We start from the raw sequence: 21,817 nt of genomic DNA, 5'->3' as shown, positions 1-21,817 counted from the left end.
CCAGTGCAAGAAAGACCTAGACCTGGGTCCAGAGGAAGACCTGAGGATGCTCAGAGAGCTGGAGCAAGGTTGACGGAGTTAAGCTTGTTTAGCTTAGGAGAACAGAATTCTCAGAGGAGGCCTTATTACAGCCTTCCATTACATGAGGTGAGCTACAAGCAGGAGGGGGAGTGACATTTTGCAGTCTAATCATGATAGGATAAAGGGGAATTGCTTTAAAATAAAAGAGAGATGATTTAGAAGTTAGGAAGAAATTCTGTATTCAATGATCAGTGAGGCACTGAACAGACTACCCAGGGAAGCTGTGGATGCCCCATCCCTGGAAGTGTTCAGGGCCAGGTTGGATGGGGCCTTGGGCAGCCTGATCCCATGGGTGGAAGCCCTTCCATTAGCACAGGGTTGGAACTGGACGATCTTTAAGGCCTTTTCCAGCCCAAACTATTCTGATTCCAAGTCTATGATTTACAAGCAGGACAACAGCCATCTTGCAACCGGGGTGCGTAAAGCACTGTCAACACAGTGCTCCTTAGGGCCCAGCTCTGCACTGCACTACTCCTGGCTATGCTGCAGGCTGGTAGCCAACAAAATCAACAAAATCATTCCAACTATCTGAATCCGGAAGGAGTGTGAGTGGTGAGAAAGAGGTGAGATAGTGTTCTCTTTTTTGAGGCTGCTACGCAGCTGCATGGCACAGTGATGCTACAGGCCGTGCTGACCAGGCTCCCGCTCTCCTTATTCTGCAAGCAATGCCTGGTTGCAGTGGGCCCGCGTTGCAATAACCCTCATTGCAATAACTTCTCGTTGCAATAACCCTTTACTGAGGTGAGCCCTCGCTTCAGGGACCCCCGGGAGCCATGCCAAAGGGGCCTCCACCCTGACCACAGAACATCTTTGCAAAGGAATTGGCGGGGGATGGGGGGGGAGGAGAAGAACAGAGCGGCGTCACAACCGAGCTTCCATCCTCAATGCGGATTGAACGGCGCAGCCACCGCCTCCCATTGACTCTGTGCCCGCCCCGAGGGTGCGGTGAGGGGGTTCGTGCACTCAGCCCAGCCCGCCCCTTCCGCTGCGGAGCGCAGATTTCCCGAGCCCCGCCACAGTCCCGGCACTGTTCCCGATTCTCCTTTCTCCACACCGAACCGGTGGGTAGCGGGACAGCGAGGCTCTCTCCGCAGCGGAGAGAAGGCGTTGGCGGCGGTTTGGTCTCCCCGCGGCTGGGCGGTGGGCTGCTCGTGCTCCGGGGGCTCGGGGCTGTGCTCGCGGGTGGGCGTTGCGTTACGTGCTGCCGCAGCGGCCCCGAGCCCGGCGGGGCGAGCGGTAACGGGCTGGACGCGCGGGCGGCCGTTGGAAAGCGGCCCCGTTAAACCGAACATCCTATCGTCCCTTCTCGTAGTACGTCATGGCGACCCTGAAGGAGAAGCTCATCACCCCCGTGGGCGCGGAGAGCAAGGTTCCCAACAACAAGATCACCGTGGTGGGGGTCGGGCAGGTGGGATTGGCGTCTGCCATCAGCATCCTCTGCAAGGTACGGCCGCCGGGCGGCGCTGCGGCAACTCGTGTTTGAGCACATGGTGGAGGGGGGGAGGGTCGGGATGGATGTGGGGGTCACCTTCGCTTCGTCCCATCAGGTTCAACTGGCCCTAAAGAGTTATTATTTAGTTGCGAAAATGCTCTGAGGGCATTCCCAAATTCCTCTTTTTTTCTTACGAGTTGATTAAGAGTTTTCCGTATCAAAGCTGGGAGTCTGCCTAGCGGAGCTCTTTCTCCCACAAAGAATGCGGGCTGACCAGAGACCAGTGTGAAGGATGGGGTAGGAAACAGAACGATATCTTGGTGATTTTTATTCTTGTGTGACTATGCCGTACTGTCTCATCTCTGAAGGTCCTGGAAATGTGTTAGTATTGGTACACCTTTGGGTCCTAATGCTAATTCTGAGTTTACTTGTGGTATTTCACACATAGGCTTCAGTGACGCTACAGTTCCACACTGGTTATTTTTAGCTCTCAGAAACAAGTCACTGATGTTGCCGTGCTGTTTTGGTCCTGTGACCGATTAACTGTTCTAAATGTAAACAGTTTGCACAAAAGCAGCAGGCCAACACAATTTTTTTTATATCTGAAGTGAAAAACTTAAATATATTTGCTGTTAAATGTTTTTTTTTTTCCAAATGAAAACAGTGCATATTGTTGCATGTTTAAGGTAGCTTAGTTGATGCCAGTATTTCCATGCGAAACGAGTGTTACCCGTCTATATAAACTAAAGAGGAGTTTTAAGATAATGCTTTCAATGGCGTAGAAATGGCCTAATGAGTACCATCAGATGTAGATACTTAGGGAAAACTAATTTGGTCATCAGTGTAACCTAATGAATGATGAAACTTTAACGTACAGTTTACAAGGGTTGTTAACGCTTCCATCAGAAGGTGGCAGTGCTCCGTGTTAAAGCAAGAGCATCTTCTATCCATGTTTCACCATCTTGCTATTTTGAGACCATATAATGTTATCTCCCAACTTACTTGGCTTGACAACAAGCGTGTATGTTTAAATGTGTTAATTTAGAAAGCAGTATAGCTGAAGAAGCAACTTCTAAATGTGAGTTAACAGATAATAACAGACTAACTTCCTTAAATTTAATCATTTCTTCAGGGTCTGTGTGATGAGCTTGCTTTGGTTGATGTTGTGGAAGACAAACTGAAAGGAGAAATGATGGATCTACAGCATGGGAGCTTGTTCCTTCAGACGCACAAGATTGTGGCGGACAAAGGTGAACTTCAGATTCTTTATAACAATATTCTGTGAGCTTAACAGTAGTGTGTTGCTCAGGTAATCAGAACCCTCAGGGTTTGGCATGAGAAGATTTAAATTCATGAATTGGGGTGAGATTTTAGTCTCTTATAATTCCAATCAGGAGTGACCCTTAATCAAAGCTTTCTTGTGTCTCTTAATGGTCACTTTACTATTTTGGGCAACAGTTAAAATTGATTTTAATGGAATACTAGTAATTCTGTAATATAGAACAAATACTTTTCTTACTGTACAGATGACATTTGGATGGGGAAGTTGAATGTAATTGATATCTATGTGCTGGTACATCAGGACTGTGTCTTACGTTTGGGCTTGTATGTTGATACAGTACAGAGGCTACTCAAAATACCTGTATGAAAATGATACTGCTGAAATTGCTGATAAACATATTTAACAGTCTTTTCCTCCATCCATACTTGTAGATTATGCTGTCACAGCCAACTCCAAGATTGTCATAGTAACTGCAGGTGTTCGTCAGCAAGAGGGGGAGAGTCGTCTCAATCTGGTTCAGAGGAATGTGAACGTCTTCAAATTCATCATTCCTCAGGTTGTGAAATACAGCCCCAATTGCATCATCCTTGTGGTTTCCAACCCAGGTAAAACAGATCTCTAGAACACCCGTGCTTTTTGTTCTTAGAATATTAGTGATGCTTCATTAATCTTCTCCAATACTATTTCCAGTATGAAATTTCTTTATTTGGACATCTGCTATGTAGTTGTTAACGGTAAAAATATAAGAGCACTAGGAATTAGATATTTATTCAGGACTCTTCATGGTTTTCATTTTAAAGTATTCCTAATGATAAATACTTTGGTTCTTACCTACTTTGGCTTAAGCAGAAGGTTGCTTTAAATTTCTAGATCAACAGGTTTGAATGATGGGAAGATACCTGCTTGTACATAGCGTGTAAATCAAACGTTTTGACTGGGGCTTGCCATAGAATGGCCTGGGTTGAAAAGGACCACAATGATCATCCAGTTTCAACCTGCCTACTGTGTGCAGGGTCACCAACCACCAGACCAGGCTGCCCAGAGCCACATCCAGCCTGGCCTTGAATGCCTCCAGGGATGGGGCATCCACAGCCTCCTTGGGCAACCTGTTCCAATGCGTCACCACCCTCTGTGTGAAAACCTAACTCCTAATATGTAACCTAAACCTCACCTGTCTCAATTTGAAATCATTCCCCATTGTCCTATCAAGGGATAGGATAAGACTGGATATGACCATTCTTCAGACAGCTGTAGCCATATATTCAGTAAATAAGAGGAAGAGGAAGGGGTATAAACTCCAGTATAGTTTGTAGGAAGTCTCTGTAGGGTGTTTTTTCTTTGGTTCAGTACCAGAGTAAAGCAGTTGCTGCAGAGCCCTGGCAATGAGGTGACACCACTTTTAAAGTACCTTCACAGTTAAGACAGTGCATGTAGAACTGGTAACTCAGCTGCTGTTTGAATAATTAGCTGGTGTACAAGTTGTACTATTGAGTGCTGGTGTACTGAGCAAGTGATCTCTGTGCAAGTACAATAATATGGCAATTTTAGGCTTATCTAAAAATGAAATCACAGATCAAATTGTTCTTGTTCTAGCAAGACTGAATTCAAACTACAGACTTCTTTCCAGTAGAACAGCTGTGTGAGTCAGCTGAGCATGTTGCTTTTTTTCCAGAATTACTTATGCTTTTTTTTTCTTTAAGAATCTGCGGAATCCCTGTGTTCACTGTTTTTACATAGTGGAGCTATTGTAAGCCTCTTAGAAAGGACTTCAGGCATGTCAGGTATCAGAGTAATGTCCATTAGCTGTGTGCTGGTGTGACCTTTGTGTCCTTCCTGGTTTGACTTGCCCAGATCTGTCTGAGCTTTAACTCAGGTTGCACTGCCCACATTCTCTCCTGTGCAGAAAACTGTATTGTTGGCAAGTAGTGAGATAGAACTGTGCCCCAAAGTTTGGATGTGTCCAGGGGGAATGCAGCTGTTTGAGAGGCCGGTGCTCTGTAGTCTGCACACAGATGGCCCTGGCAGGAGCTCCACCAGTTGTAGCTGTAGCGAGGTAATGCCTAATGGGAATGCTTCTTGTAACATGAAGATGCAAACTGCACTGAGACTGCATGCGTTTGGTGCCCAAGCAAGTCTCTATATATCTTATATTTCTATATAAATACATTCTCTTTAGAGAACTGGTTTTCCTCCGGGAGTTTTGGAGTCAGCATTCAGTGGTGTGGCTTGATTATTATTCTTCTTTGCAGTTATGGATTTGAGTTTTCTTTCAGTCTGCCTCAGCCTTAATTGGCTTGTTTTTCTCTAAATCTATTTTTAGAGCCACATGTGGCCAAAGCACAGAGCTCATTTAGCTTTCTGTGCTACGGAAGTAACCACTGCAAAAACTGTGTAGTGAACAGATATGTTCAAGAAGTGAACCTGGAGTAGGATTATGTACATGTAAAGATTCTTTTTCTTTTTTCCCCACTGTGAGTTGCTTTGCTGTTTCTTGTGAAGAAGTGGAAGATGAAGTTACTTGGGGAAATAGCTCGACTATTTTAGCCAGAGCAAAATTTCAATCCTAATTCTGGATGCTTTGAGGGGCTCAGTTGTAGCTGGCAGGATACTGATCTCCAAAGGCTTTCCTCGGGTTTTCTGAAAGGTAGCTAGGTGGGTCTTAAGATTCCTGTAGTTTATTCACCTTAGTCCTGTAAATAGACAGTCCTAAAATACAGTGACCAGTGAGCTCACTTATGTTTTGAGTTCCTGATTGCTCTACCACTTGCAGCAAATACTTGGTGCGTTATTTCTGGTGTACACGATTGGTTTAACTTACTGTGCGTGTTCTTCTTTTTTAGTGGATATATTAACCTATGTCACATGGAAGCTGAGCGGCCTGCCAAAGAACCGTGTGATTGGAAGTGGCTGCAATCTAGACTCAGCTAGATTCCGCTACCTGATGGCTGAGAGACTTGGTATCCACCCAAGCAGCTGCCACGGCTGGGTTTTAGGAGAACATGGTGATTCTAGCGGTAAGGAGCACTTTGGAAGACTTTGTTTGATTAAACAACACAGTACTAGAGGATGAAGCTGCATGTGTTAAAAATCCTGTACAGATATAGCTGGGCTTGAGTGGCTAGCAGCCCTTTGTTGTCTTTAAAGTAAGTTGAGACTTAAGTTCAGGAAATCCTGCTACTGTTGTTTTTTTTTTTTTGTCCTGTTTTGTTTTTTCTTTTTCATCTATAATCTGTAGCAAGGCTCTCCACTGAAAGCTGCATTAATGTTATTACTACATCACTAAGTGGGATTGTTGCAACCAGTCTAAAAGGCCAGCAATCCAGATCGAAGTAAACCTAAATCCCTTTACTTTGTGAATTTTCTCCATGCTATTTCAATAGAAGCTTTAAGAGAAGCTTCTTTGATTTCATGGTTTTATTTATTTATTTATTATGTTTATCCTAGCTTGGCCAAGAGAAGGTGGTGTTGCTAAATGCTGTGAAGCTTATACTCTCTCTCTCTCTGTTGCAGTGGCTGTTTGGAGCGGAGTTAATGTGGCAGGTGTTTCTCTTCAGGAGCTGAATCCTGCCATGGGAACTGACAAAGACAGCGAGAACTGGAAGCAAGTCCACAAGCAGGTTGTTGATAGGTACGGTGAGTTAAAGAATAATGTGGATGCATGTAATGATGGAGATGGCTTTTTTGCATGCTACATCTCCTTTCCATCTCAGCCTTCATGTATTCAGAATGACAGTTTAAATCACTGTTCCACTGATTTAAAGAATTTGTTCAGTTGTACCTGGCTTTCTATTTTTTACTAAAAGAATTGTTCATGTGGGGAAGCTAATTTTTTGTCTGTCATAGGAGGATGTTTTCTTTTGCTTTTTTGATGGGGAGTATTTGCTTATCTAAGACTTTATCTTCAGTATACTTTGAACGCTCCTTAACTAATGTGAGTGTATTTCAATGTTTCCTTAGTGCCTATGAGGTCATCAAACTCAAGGGGTATACAAACTGGGCCATTGGCCTTAGTGTTGCTGACCTTTGTGAGACAATTCTGAAAAACATGTGCCGAGTTCATCCTGTGTCAACAATGGTAAAGGTAAGAAATGTTGTTTAATTGGGTGCTCTAGCACAGATTTTGTTGTGGGAAAACTGAACAGTCTCAGTTAGCAAGGTGGTGAACAAAGGAAGCTTTGGTTGTTTTTTCTAAATCACTCTGAATTTCAGACATTACAAAGGGAGCTTCTTCTTGTAGTTTTCTCTCCTGACTTCTTAGTTCTCTTAGTTCCATACTTGTAAGAAGGGTAAGCAAATACTGCCCAGTGTTGTGTTACCCCTGTGTGAAGTTTGCCATCGTTAAAAGAAGTTTTCAGTGCAAGAAAGAAAAAGGATAACTTTGTGGAGGCCAAAATGTGTTTCCATGAAACATTCCCTAGCTAAGGTGCTGGGGCAGTGTGGGTGTTTTTTATCTATTTGTATCTAGTCTTGTGTCAGCTGAATCTCTACTAGAGCATGAACAGTCAGCTGGTTTTACAGCTCCCCCTATAGTCAGAAAAAAGACCTGCCACTTCTACCTGCTCTAATCCTACAGCTTTAGAGTTTTGTCGGCCTACTTGATAGATTTATAAATGTCCCATTTATAAATGGGACTTTTGGAGTTAGAATTTATGAAATAATCAATTTTATTATTGCCATTTGTTTTAAGCCAACTCTGTTTTATTTTCAAATACGTAGACTGAAAATTGTCTGCAGGCTGCAAAGTAATAGTCTTAAGATCTGACATCAGAAGGCTTCCTGCTGTGTAAATCAAAAGCATCTCTGAAAGTTATGGATTCCCATCATTGATGTAATCTCTTTTGTTTGTGACAGGGCATGTATGGCATTGAGAATGATGTCTTCCTGAGCCTGCCTTGTGTCCTGGGTGCCTCTGGACTGACAAGTGTCATCAACCAAAAGCTGAAGGATGATGAAGTGGCTCAACTGAAGAAGAGTGCAGACACATTGTGGAACATCCAGAAAGATATTAAAGATCTGTAACTCAAATGTTAGATTGCAGCAATAGAAAAACAGCATGTTGTATACAAATGTGGGCACTCTACTCACTATACATCTCTGTGGTTAACGTTTAATGCTCTTCCAGGCTGAGCTTCTGTCCACAATAGCTAAACATAAGCTTGCTGTAACGCACAGACCTCATGAACAAATAAAGCAACCTTCAGGCATGTTTTGCTGTCCTAGTGACTTATTTCTGGTATTTGCAGCTTACTCTGGCCGTAGTGTTCGCCATTAATATCTGCCACCTCCTACACAATAGTGTAGACGCATGTGTTTTCTAACATAAGGTTAGCAGAAATGTAATGATTACCTGTGAAGGGACTGCAGTAACACAATCTTATTGGAAGCCATTTCTGTACAGTTGGTAACTTGAAATCCAGATGCTGACTTAAGTGTCTGGGAATTAAAAACTTTCCTGATATTTTTACTGTTGCATAAAATAAATTGATATGTAGACCTGGAAACCTGCTATGAAAAATGTTTCCGCAAATATCCTGAAGTTTTATTGCCCAAGTTGATGCTTTCTGCTCTACATAGCAGAGACCAACTATAAAATAATGAAAAGAGTAAGTTGCTGTGACTGATGTGACACCATTTGCTTTTGCTCTGACCAGTGTTAATATCTCAAAAATGGATGGTGTAGGGACTTAGAAAATGGAGGACACCCCCTGATGCAATTCCTCACTATTCCCTTGCTGCTGTTGCCAGAGAGGAGATCAATGCCTGCTTCACTGCTCCCCTCATGAGAAATATGTAGGCCATCAAGAGGCCTCTCTGTGCTGAACAAACCAGGGGAACTCATGTCTTTCCTCTGTGTGCTTCACAACCTTCATATCTCTCCTTTGGACACAAATGTTATGTCCTTAAATTGTGGCACTGAAAACTACACACGAGACTTGAGGTGAGGCTGCACTCCATGCAGAGCTGGACAATCCCTTCTCTTGGCTGGTTAGCTGTGTTGTGCTGTCCATTTGGCCCTTTTGAGTGCCAGGGCAGAAAGAGATAAAACAGGCTTAATACTAAATTGCATGTTTGAGGCTTGGGAGGCAGTTGTGAGTGTTCAACCATTATGTTTTATGTGTGATGTTGGACTCTGTCCTCTGGCACTGAGAGTTTTGTAAATGTATGATGGGGAAGGTCTTCCCTTACTCTTCTTTCCTCTTTAGTTTTTGAAGTGGGAGTCAAGGTTACACTTTTGATTGCTTGGTGATCCTTTAATGCCTAAATGAAAAATCACTCATCAAAGAGCAGGGTCTTTGTGTTCTGTGATCAGCAAACTGATATCTTGGGTTGTGATGCCTTGAAATTAACACAGGAATCACTGCTTGAGCTGGAAGCTGTTGTCACCCCAATGTCTGTCAACTGCTCCTTCAATTCCCTCTATATCCACAGATTGGGTGTTTTTTTTTTAGTGATCATAAATTCAACATTAACATGACATCTTTTGTGCCTTGTCTTTAAATAGACAGAGAGCTAAAGACTGTCCCCATCACGAAAAGGTGCAGTCTGTGACAAAATAGAGTGGCTGCATATAAAGGACAGAGGTAACTGAAAGAATGAGGAAATATCAGTCTGCAAGATGACCATACTGCCTTAGTTTTCACCTAATAGATGCTTGTGGGTTTTGAACAGAGTAGACTCCCGCTTATCTTGTCTATGTTTTGCTTTTACAGCCCTAGAGATACATGAACTTTGCTCATTTTATCCTGTGAAGGGCAATGCAGGTCTTTAAACACATTCCCTATGTATCAAGGGATACCTTGGACTAAGAGAAAACATCATGATGCTGTTGGACTTTATGTCGAAGTAAGCAGGAAAAAACAGTGTGCGGAAGCACAGCAGAACACTTCAGGAAGCACTGAGGACAACTTGCTTGACTCACGTGAGGTAAGAGCAGTAAGGTTGTTTTCATTGCTGTAAGGACCTAGGCCCCTTATATTTGCAGGTTTATAGTAACAGAGTACAGAACAGAAAGTCAGTCTGACTGCTCTGCAAACGTCAGACAAGAGATGAGGAAATACCAATGTAAAATGGAGAGAGGAGGGATATTACTGGCGTGGTGGTACCAGAAGACCAGAACATGGCCTTCCATGTTACACTTAACCTTGAATATATGCTTATTACCACTGTATTTGTAACATAGCTTTACAAATAAAACAAATGCTAAGAAGAAAGAACTTGAATTTTCTATCTGCACATCCAAACCTTTGAGGTAAATGACAGTGCAAACATTAACTATACTGCAATTATTTTTTGATAGGAGTCTTGTCAATATTGTATCTTCACTGCAGCTGTTGTACAATAGCTTCTTCATATGTGCAAACAGCAAACTATTGGTTTCTGTTACTTGGATATCCTTCGCATCCTTTGTTTATTTATAAGAAGTCTGCATTGCAAGAAACTGTGCAAGGTTAGTATAACATCAGTGATGTCTGCAGTAATCAGCCATCACCTAAGCAAGAGGTGGGCTTGTTCTGAGCTAACCCACAGTGTTCCATTAGTTTCTCCTCTACTTAGTCAGAGGACAAAAATGGGTCAGGGAGTTGGAAGCAGGATTAAACGGTGGAATGATGTTCAACAGAACATACAGATAGGTATAGAGTGATGGAACGATTCTACATATGTGTTTAGCTAGACTGGTAGTGTTTACATGACTTGCATAGAATCTAACTTAGAATTGTGTTTTGTGATAAGTAGGTGACTTGTGTCCTCGGTTACTCATCAAATTGCTGCTCTCACTGTGTTTATACACATCAGCTTTTTGCTGTAACTAAATGCTACTTTCTTCAGTTTGCAGAAATAAATCATTACAGTTCTGTTGCACAATTCTCAGTGATATGTAGCTACAGGACTTTCAGTAGTGTCTGTGTGATTAGGAGCCACAGAATACTGAAAAGCCCCATCCTTATATTGTGGTCTACAATGACACGCTGCCATAGCATAACAAGGCGTCTCAGGGCAATGTCTAATTTTTGGCATTACTTTATCTATGAGTAGATCTCCTCTAATTCACATCTCTGAGCACAACCTTAAGTAAGTGAAAACTTTCAAAGCTTCTCAGAGATTACAATAGCTGGGGTCTTTCTAAAACCCACACCCACCACAGTGGTGTACTTCATTTGTCGAAGCAATTTCCTGACATGCCATTGCTTTGTGAGTCATTATTCTGTGCAAGCACAAGAGCTGTGCAAATCATTAACTTAGATGGTCTACTGGAGAGGTCAGACTCACGAGGCCTGGATTTGTTCAGTGTCTGAAATGAGTGATTTACCTGCAAACATGAGCAACAATGCACAATCTGGCCCAGGTAATGGATGTGCAAACTACGATTTCTCTGCAAATATTTTCTCCCTTATGCTCTCCTCTTTAAGAGCTCTTCAAACCCTACTTAGTTGTGTTTACACACTCGACATCTGAGGCAAAAATAATCCAGAAAATCTGTTGAAACAAAGTGCAGGTGGATACCTATCAGCAGGAATTTCCGGAAGGTAATATTTGTATTTCTTGCTTAGTGGGATGTACTAAATGAAAATGCAAAGGGAATAAATAAGACATTTTCTTCTGAGGTACAGTTTCTATCTGTGCTGCCGGTTCCACATTTCAGACAGACAGAGATGCTATGATTGCCTAAGCCTCTGTTCATTCAGCCATCTCCAGCGGTGTCACTGGGATTGCACGGACACCTTAGAATTACATCAAACTCATTCTCCTACCCACATATGACAGTAGAGCAGTCCCTGATACTCTCAGACTGAAGATCGGTCCGGGAGACTATTTGTTGTTGAGCTTCTATTCATTATACTGAGTTGTTTTTTTTCAGTGCTGGATGGTTTTGCATTAGAAGGAAATAAGTATTTTTTTAAATGACTTCTGTACTGAGCTGGTTCTGAATGCTCTGTTTGTGTTTTGTTTTGTTTGAAAGATAAAAGAAGAATAAACAGAAACAAGTCTGGACTGGACTGGGTGATCTTTTAGGTCTTTTCCAACCTTGGTGATTCTATGATTGATTCTATAAGTCTTTGGATATGCACCAGAGGGATTAAAAGTCAATAGTATGGATCTTAAAGGGACATAAAAGAAGGCTGTACTCATAGGTAGTGCCTATATTCCACTGAAAAAAAATTATGTTCATGAATTGAATTAATCAAATTCATTGAATGTGGTTAAATTTCGGCAAGTATCTTAATTTTGATCACAGGACAGCCCATTTTTTATTATTTTTTCCTGATTAAGTCCTTACTGTGCTATAGCAGAGTGAATGAGAAGGCCTCTTTCAGCACCACATCTCTGAGTTTGCAGAACAGTCTTTCAAAGCGCAGAAGGCTGGGCAAGACATTGTTTGCAGACAGAGAAGTAAAATAATGCACTCCTGCCTGTTTGAGAAGATGCAGATAAGCTGTGTGAAACTGAGCTGTTCGCTCTGATAACTATTCTTTCAATGTCACACAGGATAAAAGAGTGAGAATTTTAGAACTCCTCTGAGCTGTGTTTGTACTTCTGTGAAAGTGGTTGTGTCTTTGTCCATGAGTTTGCATCCTAGATGGGAGCACAACACCCTGTATAGTAGAGAGCTCTCTTTTTAAATATCCTATCATTGCTCTTCTTTACCCTTCTTTCCTGTGCACCTAAGCCTGAGGCGGGGGCTTTTCTTCCAGACAAAGATCCCTCATTTTGCTGACTGCACTATGATTCTGTTTCCACAGTGTTTATAAAACTGAGATTTGTCGTGAACAAAGATTAATCAGAAGGATTAAACAGCCTTTTGTCAAAAGCAAAACCCAGTAGACGTTGGAGAACTGTTAATACCATCAGTGCCACCTACTGTTCAATTTCCAGAGTGCACATAACTAATGCTACAAACCTGTACAATTTAACCCTATGCTTATGAACATTTTAAATATCTGTATCTTATTTATTCCTACAGCTGACCCAAGTGCAGGTTATAAACTCAGTCAATAAACAATATTGACTGCTTCTTTCCCAACGTGCTGTTTTTCACAGCCAGAGAGGCTGAAGTTGGTTTTCCAACTTCCTTGAGGTGGTTCTACTGGACAGACTGAGGGGTTCCAAACAGAAGGAGTCAGATCGAAGTAAGCAGAGATGTACTTTGGTGACAACAATAATATGGGAACATAAAGACTGGACTTCACTTTTGTGGAAAGTATTTTTATGAACTATTATTTTGTGTAGGTTTCCATGTTCCCAATTCAGCAGATGGCCTTTCTTTTATATTACAAAAGAAGAAAAAAATTATACAAGTATTCTACAAGTATTGCACTTGCGTCAGGGCAGTACAGGCCTAGATACACGTGCAGACCACGGGAGAACAACTTCTTGAGGGTAGCCCTGCTGAGGACTTAGGAGTCCTGGTAGATGAAAAAGCTAACATAAGCCAGCAGGGTGCGCTTGCAGCCCAGCAGTACAACGGTATGCTGGGTTACATTAGAGGAGGGTTGGCTAGCAGGGAAAGGGAGGGGGCTGCCCCTCTCTGCCTTCATGACGCCCTATCTGGAGTATTGTATCTCCCAATATAGGAAAGATGTGGAGCTTTTGAAAAGACTCCAGAGGAGGATCAGGAAAATGATCACAAGGCTGGAGCACCTCTCCTATGAAGATAGGCTGAGAAAGATGGGCTTGTTGAGTCTGGAGAAGAGAGGGCTTCAGAGAGGCCTCATTACAGCCTTGCAGTCTTTAGAGGGAGATAATAAACAGGAGGGTAATAAACTTTTTACAGGGTTGAATATTGATAGCATAAGGGGAAATGTTTATAAACTAAAGGAGGGGAAATTTAGACTAGATGTCAAGGGAAAGTTTTTCACGGAGGGTGGTGAGGCAGTGGCACAGGCTGCCCAGAGAAGCTGTAGGTGCACCATCCATGGAAGTGTTCAGAGCCAGGTCAGACAGGGCCCTGGGATAGCCTGATCTCGTCGGTGACAATCCTACGCACAGCTGGGGATTGGAACCAGGTGGGGTTTAAGGTCTTTTCCAGCCCTAGCCATTATATGCTTAGTGACATCCTATCTCTACAACAAAAAGGGGCACATTCTTCTAGTGCTAGCACTGTCCCCTTTTCACTGCTTGCCTCTCGATGCACTTTGCAATGAGGATATGGAGTGACTTTGTTCCTTTCTGCTCTTGGAGGCTGCCCTCCACTGCATATGCTGTACGCATATGCCCATTCTTGCTGACAGAATGTAATCTTTCTTCTTGGGAGCTGGGTTTTGTTTGTTTGTTTTTCTGTAGGATCACAGGTACTGGCATTAAAGAACTTCTTTACTGTGCAGGTTATGGAGCACAGGCTGCCCAGAGAGGAGGTGGAGTCTCTAGAGATATTCAAAACCTGCCTGGATGTCCTCCTGTGCAATCTGCTGTAGGGATCTGCTTTAGCAGGGAGTTGGACTTGATGATCCCTACAGATCCCTTCCAGCCCCTGCAATTCTGTGATACTCTGTGAGCTGATGAATCCTCTGGCACCAGTCTGTATCCTTTCTATCCCATTGCCAACTAATGTTGCGCCCTAACATGGCGACCCCCACCTCGGGCTATCGGCGGCCATTGGCAGGCAGGCATGCCCTAGTGATGAACAAGCGGGACTTGCGTTGTGAGAGGAGGCCTGCTTTTGGGGTGGAGCAGGGCTCTGCGGTTAGGATGGGTTTGTGGGCTGGGTTGGTGTTGCCCTCCTGGCTTGTCACCTGGAATGGCGTTGGTGAGGCTGTGAGCCTCAGTACTACAGTACTACATTGCCTACGTGCTGTTGTGTACACCTCCATTCTCACAGACTAGTGGTAGCATAGTGGTAAGCAAGAGAAGAATAAAGGATTATGCTGTGACAACATTGGCCTGTGTGGGCCTTAAGCTCTCCCACAGTTCAAATGTTTACTGGTTTACAGCATCCCTCACATTTCTATTTTACAGGAAGCTGTCAAATCCATGCAGTTATCTAAATAGGGTTATTTATTACTGGTTCCTATATAGTAAAGAGAAGGAAGTCATAGTTGTCTTACTTTTATACAGATGGGCAGCCTATCTTCTAAACCAGTTGCCTCAGACTTGCTCTGTCCATCTGTGCTGCTATGAAGTCCACGCCAGCCATTGCCCTCCATACAGCTAGTGATCCCCTGGAGCTTACCCAGAGATCTGGTCAGTGCTGAACTCTGGATTTTGGGCAAGTTCCTCTCTAATCTCAGAATCTGGTTCAGTTGACAGTTATCCCAGAGGGACTAGGTTCTCAGCATAAGCATGTAAGTATCTTCAGAGTAGGCAGCTGCTCGGTGGGTCTTGGAGAGTCTTAAGCTGTAAGCTCTGCAGATGTGTGCACTGTTTGAAGTATCTTGTGCTGCAGCAAGATGGGTGTATTTTTTCCCTGGGACCAGAGGCCAGAGAAAAAGAAACCAGGTGGAAAATAGGGGACAAGACCTGCAGGGAGTGCAACTAAAAGTATGTAAATAGAGCAACTGTACATCTGTTTGTAAAAACTCTCAGAGATGCAGGTTTGCTCTAGATCAGAATGAAATCAACAGCTTGCCCAGAGCTTTGGGAATGCAGCTGGAATTAACTGTGGAAAAAGGGTGTGAGGCAAATTAGTGCTTTTGGACTGATGGACTGAACAAGAATAGGTAACAGCGCTTAACCTGGCAAGTAATCTAAGAGACATCATGTAGAAATAGTCTGCTTGCCCTAATGGCCAGTGGATAGAGAAAAGTCCATGAGTGGTGACAGGCAGGGGAGGACTTGGGGGCTGGACTCAGATCAGGTGGTGAACTCAGAGTGTCCTCTTTCCTGGAGTTTGCTCAGGGCCGTGCTGGATTTACAGCTGGTGAGTTTCAGTTGTCCCTGAAGAGGAAGATACTGAAAGTTGTTAGTAGGGAGCTTAAAACCAAGTTTTACCTCCCTTTAGGGACAGAAGAAAGGCCTGGCCCCAAAGTGAAGACCTTCCTCAGGTCAGTCTTTTTAAAATTCTTACCTCTGCAAGCAGCTGCTTCTCAAGCCCTGAGGATTTCACTGAGCCAATTTAATGCTGGTGGTCAGACAGTTTAAACCCATTAGCTGCCAGCTATCTGAGTAAATTTTCTCCTCCAAACCCAGTGCACCGGCAGACCACTCCAAGAAGAACTGCAGAGAACTGCCGCATTAACTGGACATTTGAGTACAACTGTTGTGACCTGCGTTGTGAGCATTTAGGGGCTGAAGAAAATGCCACTGGCGAGATCACTGTCCATGACCTCTCTGAATGGGCTTCCTCAGTGGGAAGATGAAGACCTGCCAGTGGAGGACTTGTTGCTCTTTGAAGTTTCTTGGGAAGTTACCAACAAAGGTTTGTATAACACTCATATAAGAGTCAGCACTGCTGTTTTTGTGGGGAGGAGGAGGAGTGTGGGACGTGAGCATGAGGGGCATTAAAGGGAGACCGGACAAAAGCTGGATGCGTGCTTAAATGTGGCATCCGTGTTTGTGCTGGTTGCGTGTGGGCTGCATCTGCATGTTCTTGCATGGAATTAGCATAGTAGTGTCAGGGTATGTATTTGTCTGCATGCCATTCACCACCAGCACCACCATAACATCTAAATGTTATGTCCAGGTGTGCATATGAAGGAATATACAGATGTTCCTTTGTACATATTTACATTTTATCTTCTTTGCAAATTCACTTGGGGATATAACACATGAAAATAGGCCATAAAACAGACACCAGAGAAATTGGTAGTTTCTCCTTCCATAGCAGTGTGGAAAAGAGGCCCAATTTGAAATAGTCACAAACAGACGTAGTTGCATTGAAACCGCTGAACAAAAACAGACGTCAATGACCAGCAATCTTTACACCAGCTGAAACCCTTTTGGACTGGCTTTTGCAAACACAGGTAGTGCCAGACAGGGACTTCATGCCTTGCACACGTGTACAGATTCAAAATCTGCTCATCGCACGCAGTGTTACACACAAAGTGTATGCTACTTGTTATGCAGAGATCTTTCTGCCTCCATTAGTAATTCCTTCAACAAAATATACCCCTTTCATAGAGTGGAGTCACAGTATCGTAGAACAGAATAATTTTGTCTGAGTGCAGTTCATCAAGGGAGGACAGACTCTGTTTTTGCCGTAGAATTGAGTTAGTATGAGTAAATGATTGACCTATGCGTTATTGTCCTGGCAGATAAATAAAGAGATTAGGCAGAAGAGAGGATCTGTAATCTGTTAAGATTTTAACCCTAACGGGGAATTGTGTGTGAGAGGAGCAGGCAATGCTAGAGTCTATCACTGTGGTGGAACTGGAATTAATATTCTGTGATAGTATTTAGTCTGCTCTGAATTACTGTTTTAATTGGCAAGGTGGATCAATACACAGAGGTAGTACAGAGCAGCTTTTACACTTGAAATCCCTGTGGGCTTATTTTTCAGTAGTTTTAGTCAAGTTTTTCGGGGTAGTTTTCTACTGTCAGAACTTGGGGCATGCAGCATTTACTTTTGCAGTGTGCATGGTAAGTAAGCCACTGACCAGCAAGCAGATGGCAGCAGAAATCTGGAAAGTTCAGGTGTCCTCATTCATATTTCTGGGCCCTTTGGTATAAACATATTCTGTGTTATCTGGACCCACTGGTTACAGAGATCACACATGTTTAAGAATAAATAAAAAAGGATTAGATTAATCTGTCTGTATGTGAAAAATGCTGAGACTCTGAATCATCCATATGGCTTTTAATGATCTCATTTGTATCTGTGTCAGTTGATTTGGCCACATTAATTGGTCTAGTATTTTATGGGAGAACTAATATTTACAATAGAGCGAACATTTTCTCAAAGTAGTTTAAAATAAAGGTGCTGTTATTTGCGCCAGTAGTCAAACTCATATGGAGCTGACTCAGCTAGACATAGCAGTGTCTTCATTTAAACTGGATCTCTGTACAAAATTCCCATCAACCAACACTGACTGGAAATGTTTGGGCAAAAAAAAAATCTTTCATAAGCCTATTTTGGCTTACTTTTCAGTGAGCCTTTCTATTATTGATGCTGAAGGCTTTTGTTTTCTGTGTGTTCCATGCAATTGAATGTCAAAGTCATACCGTGAAATTCCCTGGTGACCTTTTTATAAACAGTTCTTGGAAAACATTAAGGCGCTGTGCTTATAAGGAGAGAGAATAGCCAACAAAACACGGGGAGAGTCTTCACAGAAGATATACAGGCTTAGGAAATACAATAGCTCACACCATTTTCCTCATCCTCCTTTAGCATAAGGAGTAACTGTTCATTTTACTAAGTAACCTGCCCCCATGTAGATTTAATGCTGCTACATATTTCAGTGTTTTAGTTTTAATGTTGTTATCTATATTCCTAATATAGAGGGAAAGATAAGCACAAGCGGGGCTTATTGCCCTTACAAGCTCATTTGATGATTTAATATGCTGGTTTAATATTTCTTTTCTGCCAGTGCAAAGCTGTATTAGCATGAAGTCGATTCATGCAGCTAAAGCAGTGTAATATTGCTGATGCCTACAGGAGCGGGTTCAGGTCTTTATGCAAGCCTTGTGTTCATCACTAGTTGCTTGTAAGCAGTACCCATTGCAAGTAGCTCAGATGAACTGTTTTCTGAACCTCTCAAATACATTTGCCCTCAGAGCTGGAGGACGATGAAAGGTCCTGCAAATTGGAGTGTATGTGACTGTGGGATGTGAGAGGGTTTTCATGTGCCAAACTGCCTGTTGGGAAAGAGGGTTTAGTGGCATTTCCTTGAGCAGGAGTTGGTGCTGGTTGATGCTAAGGTCTATGATGCAGCAGAAGGAAAGGATGTGTCAGTTGCATGAACTTAATATTCTGAGATCCAAGTATCCATTATTCCCAGAACCTCTTAAGTTCTTTCTCAACAGCTGGCACAGTGAATGAGCCTCCCTTTTTTAAGTCTAGTTCATTTAACACATGCTCTGACTAGCAGAGTTTTTTACTTGCCAATTCTTCCTTCTTACATTCTGTGTTCCAGTGCTGTGTGTACTGAGTGGCAGCTTCTGATGTAAGAACTGGAAAGCATCTCAGTTATTCTTCTTTTTCTCCTTTGCTTCCATCATCTGTTTGGAGCATGCAAAGATATGAGAGAGAATGAGAAATTTAGAAAAGAAACTCATCTGAAAGTGTGACTCTCCATCCACCTTACCCCCAAGTAATGCAAAAAGGAACTTGTCGCTTAAAGTGCGAGCACAACATTGAAACCATCTTGCATTGAAAGTCTTCCATCACAAACGTGAGAAAAATGTAGTCTGTGATGCAAGATTTTCTCCTTGACTCTCCAAGTACGCAAGTCCTGTACTGTCAAGTGAATCTACTGTGTTTATGTGGTAGAAAAGGATGAAAGCAGACAGACAAAAGCCCCAGTACACTGCAGAGCTGCACAATCTGGTGGTAATCTTCATGAAACTCAGTTTGTTTCACACTTCCTTCCCCGTCTCACCTGGCCTGCATGCTTCAGTAAAACCAACTCTGGACCTATCTCTGTGCATGTTACGAAAGAGGACTGTTTGCTGTGTTGGTTTTTTTTTGCCTTTTAACACAAAGATTTGTAGAACTGTAAGAATGGGAGCACAGAGCAAATTGGCCGCAAGCTTTGTAGAACTTGTGTCTGAAGCTCCATAGATGGAAAATACTCAGCAGGGAACCAAAAGCCATTACAGGAGCATGGAGGCAACTGCAGCAAACTTTCCACAGTAATTTTTTGTCCTCACTTCCTCCTTCTCAACCTCTTTTAAAGATTTCTCCACTGGTAATTGGAGTATTTAATTGGAATAGAGGAGAAGTGTAATTCTTAGTTGTGGGTTAGTGGGCTTTTGGATACATACAGTGAGAAGGGCTGCAGACTGAAAATCTGTCCTGTGCTCTTTAAAGATTCCTTTAAAGTCATTCAGTTGATGCTTAGATTCATATCTTCTGCTATACTTAACAGCTTTTAGCTAGGAAGTAGAAGAGTGCTTAAAAATGCTGGGCAGACTGCCAGTTTCTATCACCATACAGTTGTGAACAGATTAGCTCAAGAATCACTTGTAGATGAATCTTAAATATTATTCTCCAGCCCTACTGGAATGAAGATTTTGGTAAAAACAAACCTTAGTTCATTTTTCCCTAAAGCAGAGCTCTGTGTATAGTGTCCCTAGTGAAAACCTGGACCCCTGGTAATTAAATCATGAAATGACTGAAGTCAGCAGGACCAACATTTCATTTTATCTGCATTAAATATTTTTCCATGGTGAAAGGTCATAGGGAAAAGGTGGCTGATGTGATCTGTGACACGGTTGAACTAGAATACTTTAGAAAGTGAAGACATGCTAGTATATATCTTACATAGTTATATAATGCATATTTATTATTCATAAAAAGAATCATATTCTTGTGGGAAACTTAGTGTAAGCAAAGCATCATAACCCATCATGTTTCCAGATCTTGTGGCATCTCAGCATTAAAATAATATGAAATTAAATCCTTTGTATTTGAGATGATGCACACAGGGCTGTATTGTGAACATCTGCTGTAAATTGGAGCGTTTTGGTATTATTTCAAAATATACTTCTAGTGCCAGAACTTCAAAGAATACAGAGAACTTCTATCTTCTGATAAGTCCTGGACACAAAAATAGCCAAAAATACATGAAAAGTATCTGCTATCTGAAAAGGCTGTGGGTTTTTTTTTGTTTTTGTTTTTTGTTTTTTGTTTTTGTTTTTGTTTTTTTGTTTTTTTTTTTGTTTTTTTTTTTTTGCTTGACATTATTTTACTTCAAAAACAGTCACTGGATACACGTAATGAAAAATTCAGGATACAACCAAACATTAGAAGAAATGAGACCAAGCCCAACTTTATTATGTCTATAGATCAGTGAGAAGTTTTGAGGGGGAAGGAGTGAAATAATAGTTGAAATAATTAGTAATTGTGGCAGTGAAGTCATTTTAGGACAAGGGGGAATGCTTTTAAACTGAGACAGGGGAGATTTAGGTTAGATATTAGGAGGAAGGTTTTCTCAAAGAAGGTGGTGATGCACTAGGACAGGCTGCCCAATGAGGTTGTGGATGCCTCATCCCTGGAGGCATTTGAGGCCAGGCTGGATGTGGCTCTGGGCAGCCTGGTGTAGTGATTGGTGACCCTGCACATAGGGATGATCACTGTGGTCCTTTTCAGCCATCCTATGATTCCATGGTTCTATGATTTTGAACCCTGAGGCTGGATACCACATCCCTCTTGGATTCTACAGCGAGCACAACCCCCAGAAAAGCTCTAGCACCTTCTGAGTCAGGCTGTGACACAGAAGATGATGTGCCCTGGGAGCACCCTCTGCCCCTGTAGCAAAGGTGTGCAGGAAAGGGCTCCTGCATCTGTCCCGTCTCAGTTCTATAGCTTCTCGTGCCATCTCTCTACTTCCTTTTTGATGTCTACTACTGCTTCCCACTCTTTCCACAATATGGGGAGATAGGAGAGCAAGTAAAGTGAACAGTAATTATTTCTGTCAGCTTTGAGAAATTTGGGCCATTCCCTGCTCAAATTGTCCCACCTGCGCAGGCCATTTTCTAGAAATAAGTTCCTGTGTAATCCTTCAAGTTGTAGCCCCTTCCTCATCAGGTGACAAAAGCATTTGCAATGGGTCTTTCCATGTAATATTTTCAGCAGAAAGAGTGTGTGTTTTTCTGCACCGATAGATCTCTCACAAAGATCTCCAGTTGCAAAATCAGGTCTCCTGCATAATGCTGTCCTCAGTAGTGATGTGATACCGGGAGTCTGTTCGGACACACAGACTTTATATTTCTTTAAATAGCTCTAATATCTGTCTCAGAAGGCACTAATTGTTGCTTGGATTTTAAATATGGAGCAGTAATAATACACTTGAAATGGGAAAAGAAGTAAATGGCTGGAGTAATGAAGATGATAACTTTTTAGGTAAATTTTTAAAACAAATAATAGAAACATTTTTCTTTCAAGGAGAATTTAAAATTATCAGAACTTAAAATATTTGGATTAAATGTTT

At 42.3% G+C, this 21,817-nt stretch overlaps 2 protein-coding genes across 7 annotated transcripts in view; both read left to right on the top strand.

Annotated features, from left to right (window-relative positions):
• The first annotated feature begins 1,065 nt into the window (after nucleotides 1–1,065).
• LDHB (lactate dehydrogenase B) lies at nucleotides 1,066–7,999 on the top strand. Its single transcript, XM_015869206.2, has 8 exons — nucleotides 1,066–1,142; nucleotides 1,394–1,525; nucleotides 2,646–2,763; nucleotides 3,227–3,400; nucleotides 5,636–5,809; nucleotides 6,306–6,423; nucleotides 6,753–6,876; nucleotides 7,647–7,999. Exons 2-8 carry the CDS (start codon nucleotides 1,400–1,402, stop codon nucleotides 7,812–7,814), a joined length of 1,002 nt encoding a protein of 333 aa, XP_015724692.2. The 5' UTR covers nucleotides 1,066–1,142; nucleotides 1,394–1,399; the 3' UTR covers nucleotides 7,815–7,999.
• A 7,557-nt stretch (nucleotides 8,000–15,556) lies between these two features.
• Nucleotides 15,557–21,817, top strand: part of GYS2 (glycogen synthase 2) — a 39,678-nt gene continuing 33,417 nt past the window's right edge. For 2 of the 6 annotated variants that reach the window (XR_001556676.3, XR_014944194.1), the window contains exon 1: nucleotides 15,621–16,146. Coding sequence is in view for 4 of the 6 variants with exons in the window: in XM_032446171.2 (XP_032302062.1) it covers nucleotides 16,026–16,146 (121 nt within the window). In the remaining 2 variants the exon portion in view is untranslated. Of the gene's footprint in view, nucleotides 16,147–21,817 lie in introns of all 6 variants that reach the window. The other 4 variants (XM_015869186.3, XM_032446171.2, XM_015869179.3 and 1 more) reach the window with 4 other exon arrangements.

This window comes from Coturnix japonica, chromosome 1 (assembly GCF_054131305.1).
Source record: "Coturnix japonica strain WE chromosome 1, WE-NBRP24, whole genome shotgun sequence".
In the NCBI taxonomy this organism is placed as follows: Eukaryota; Metazoa; Chordata; class Aves; order Galliformes; family Phasianidae; genus Coturnix; species Coturnix japonica.
This window is presented reverse-complemented; position numbering and strand designations above follow the sequence as displayed.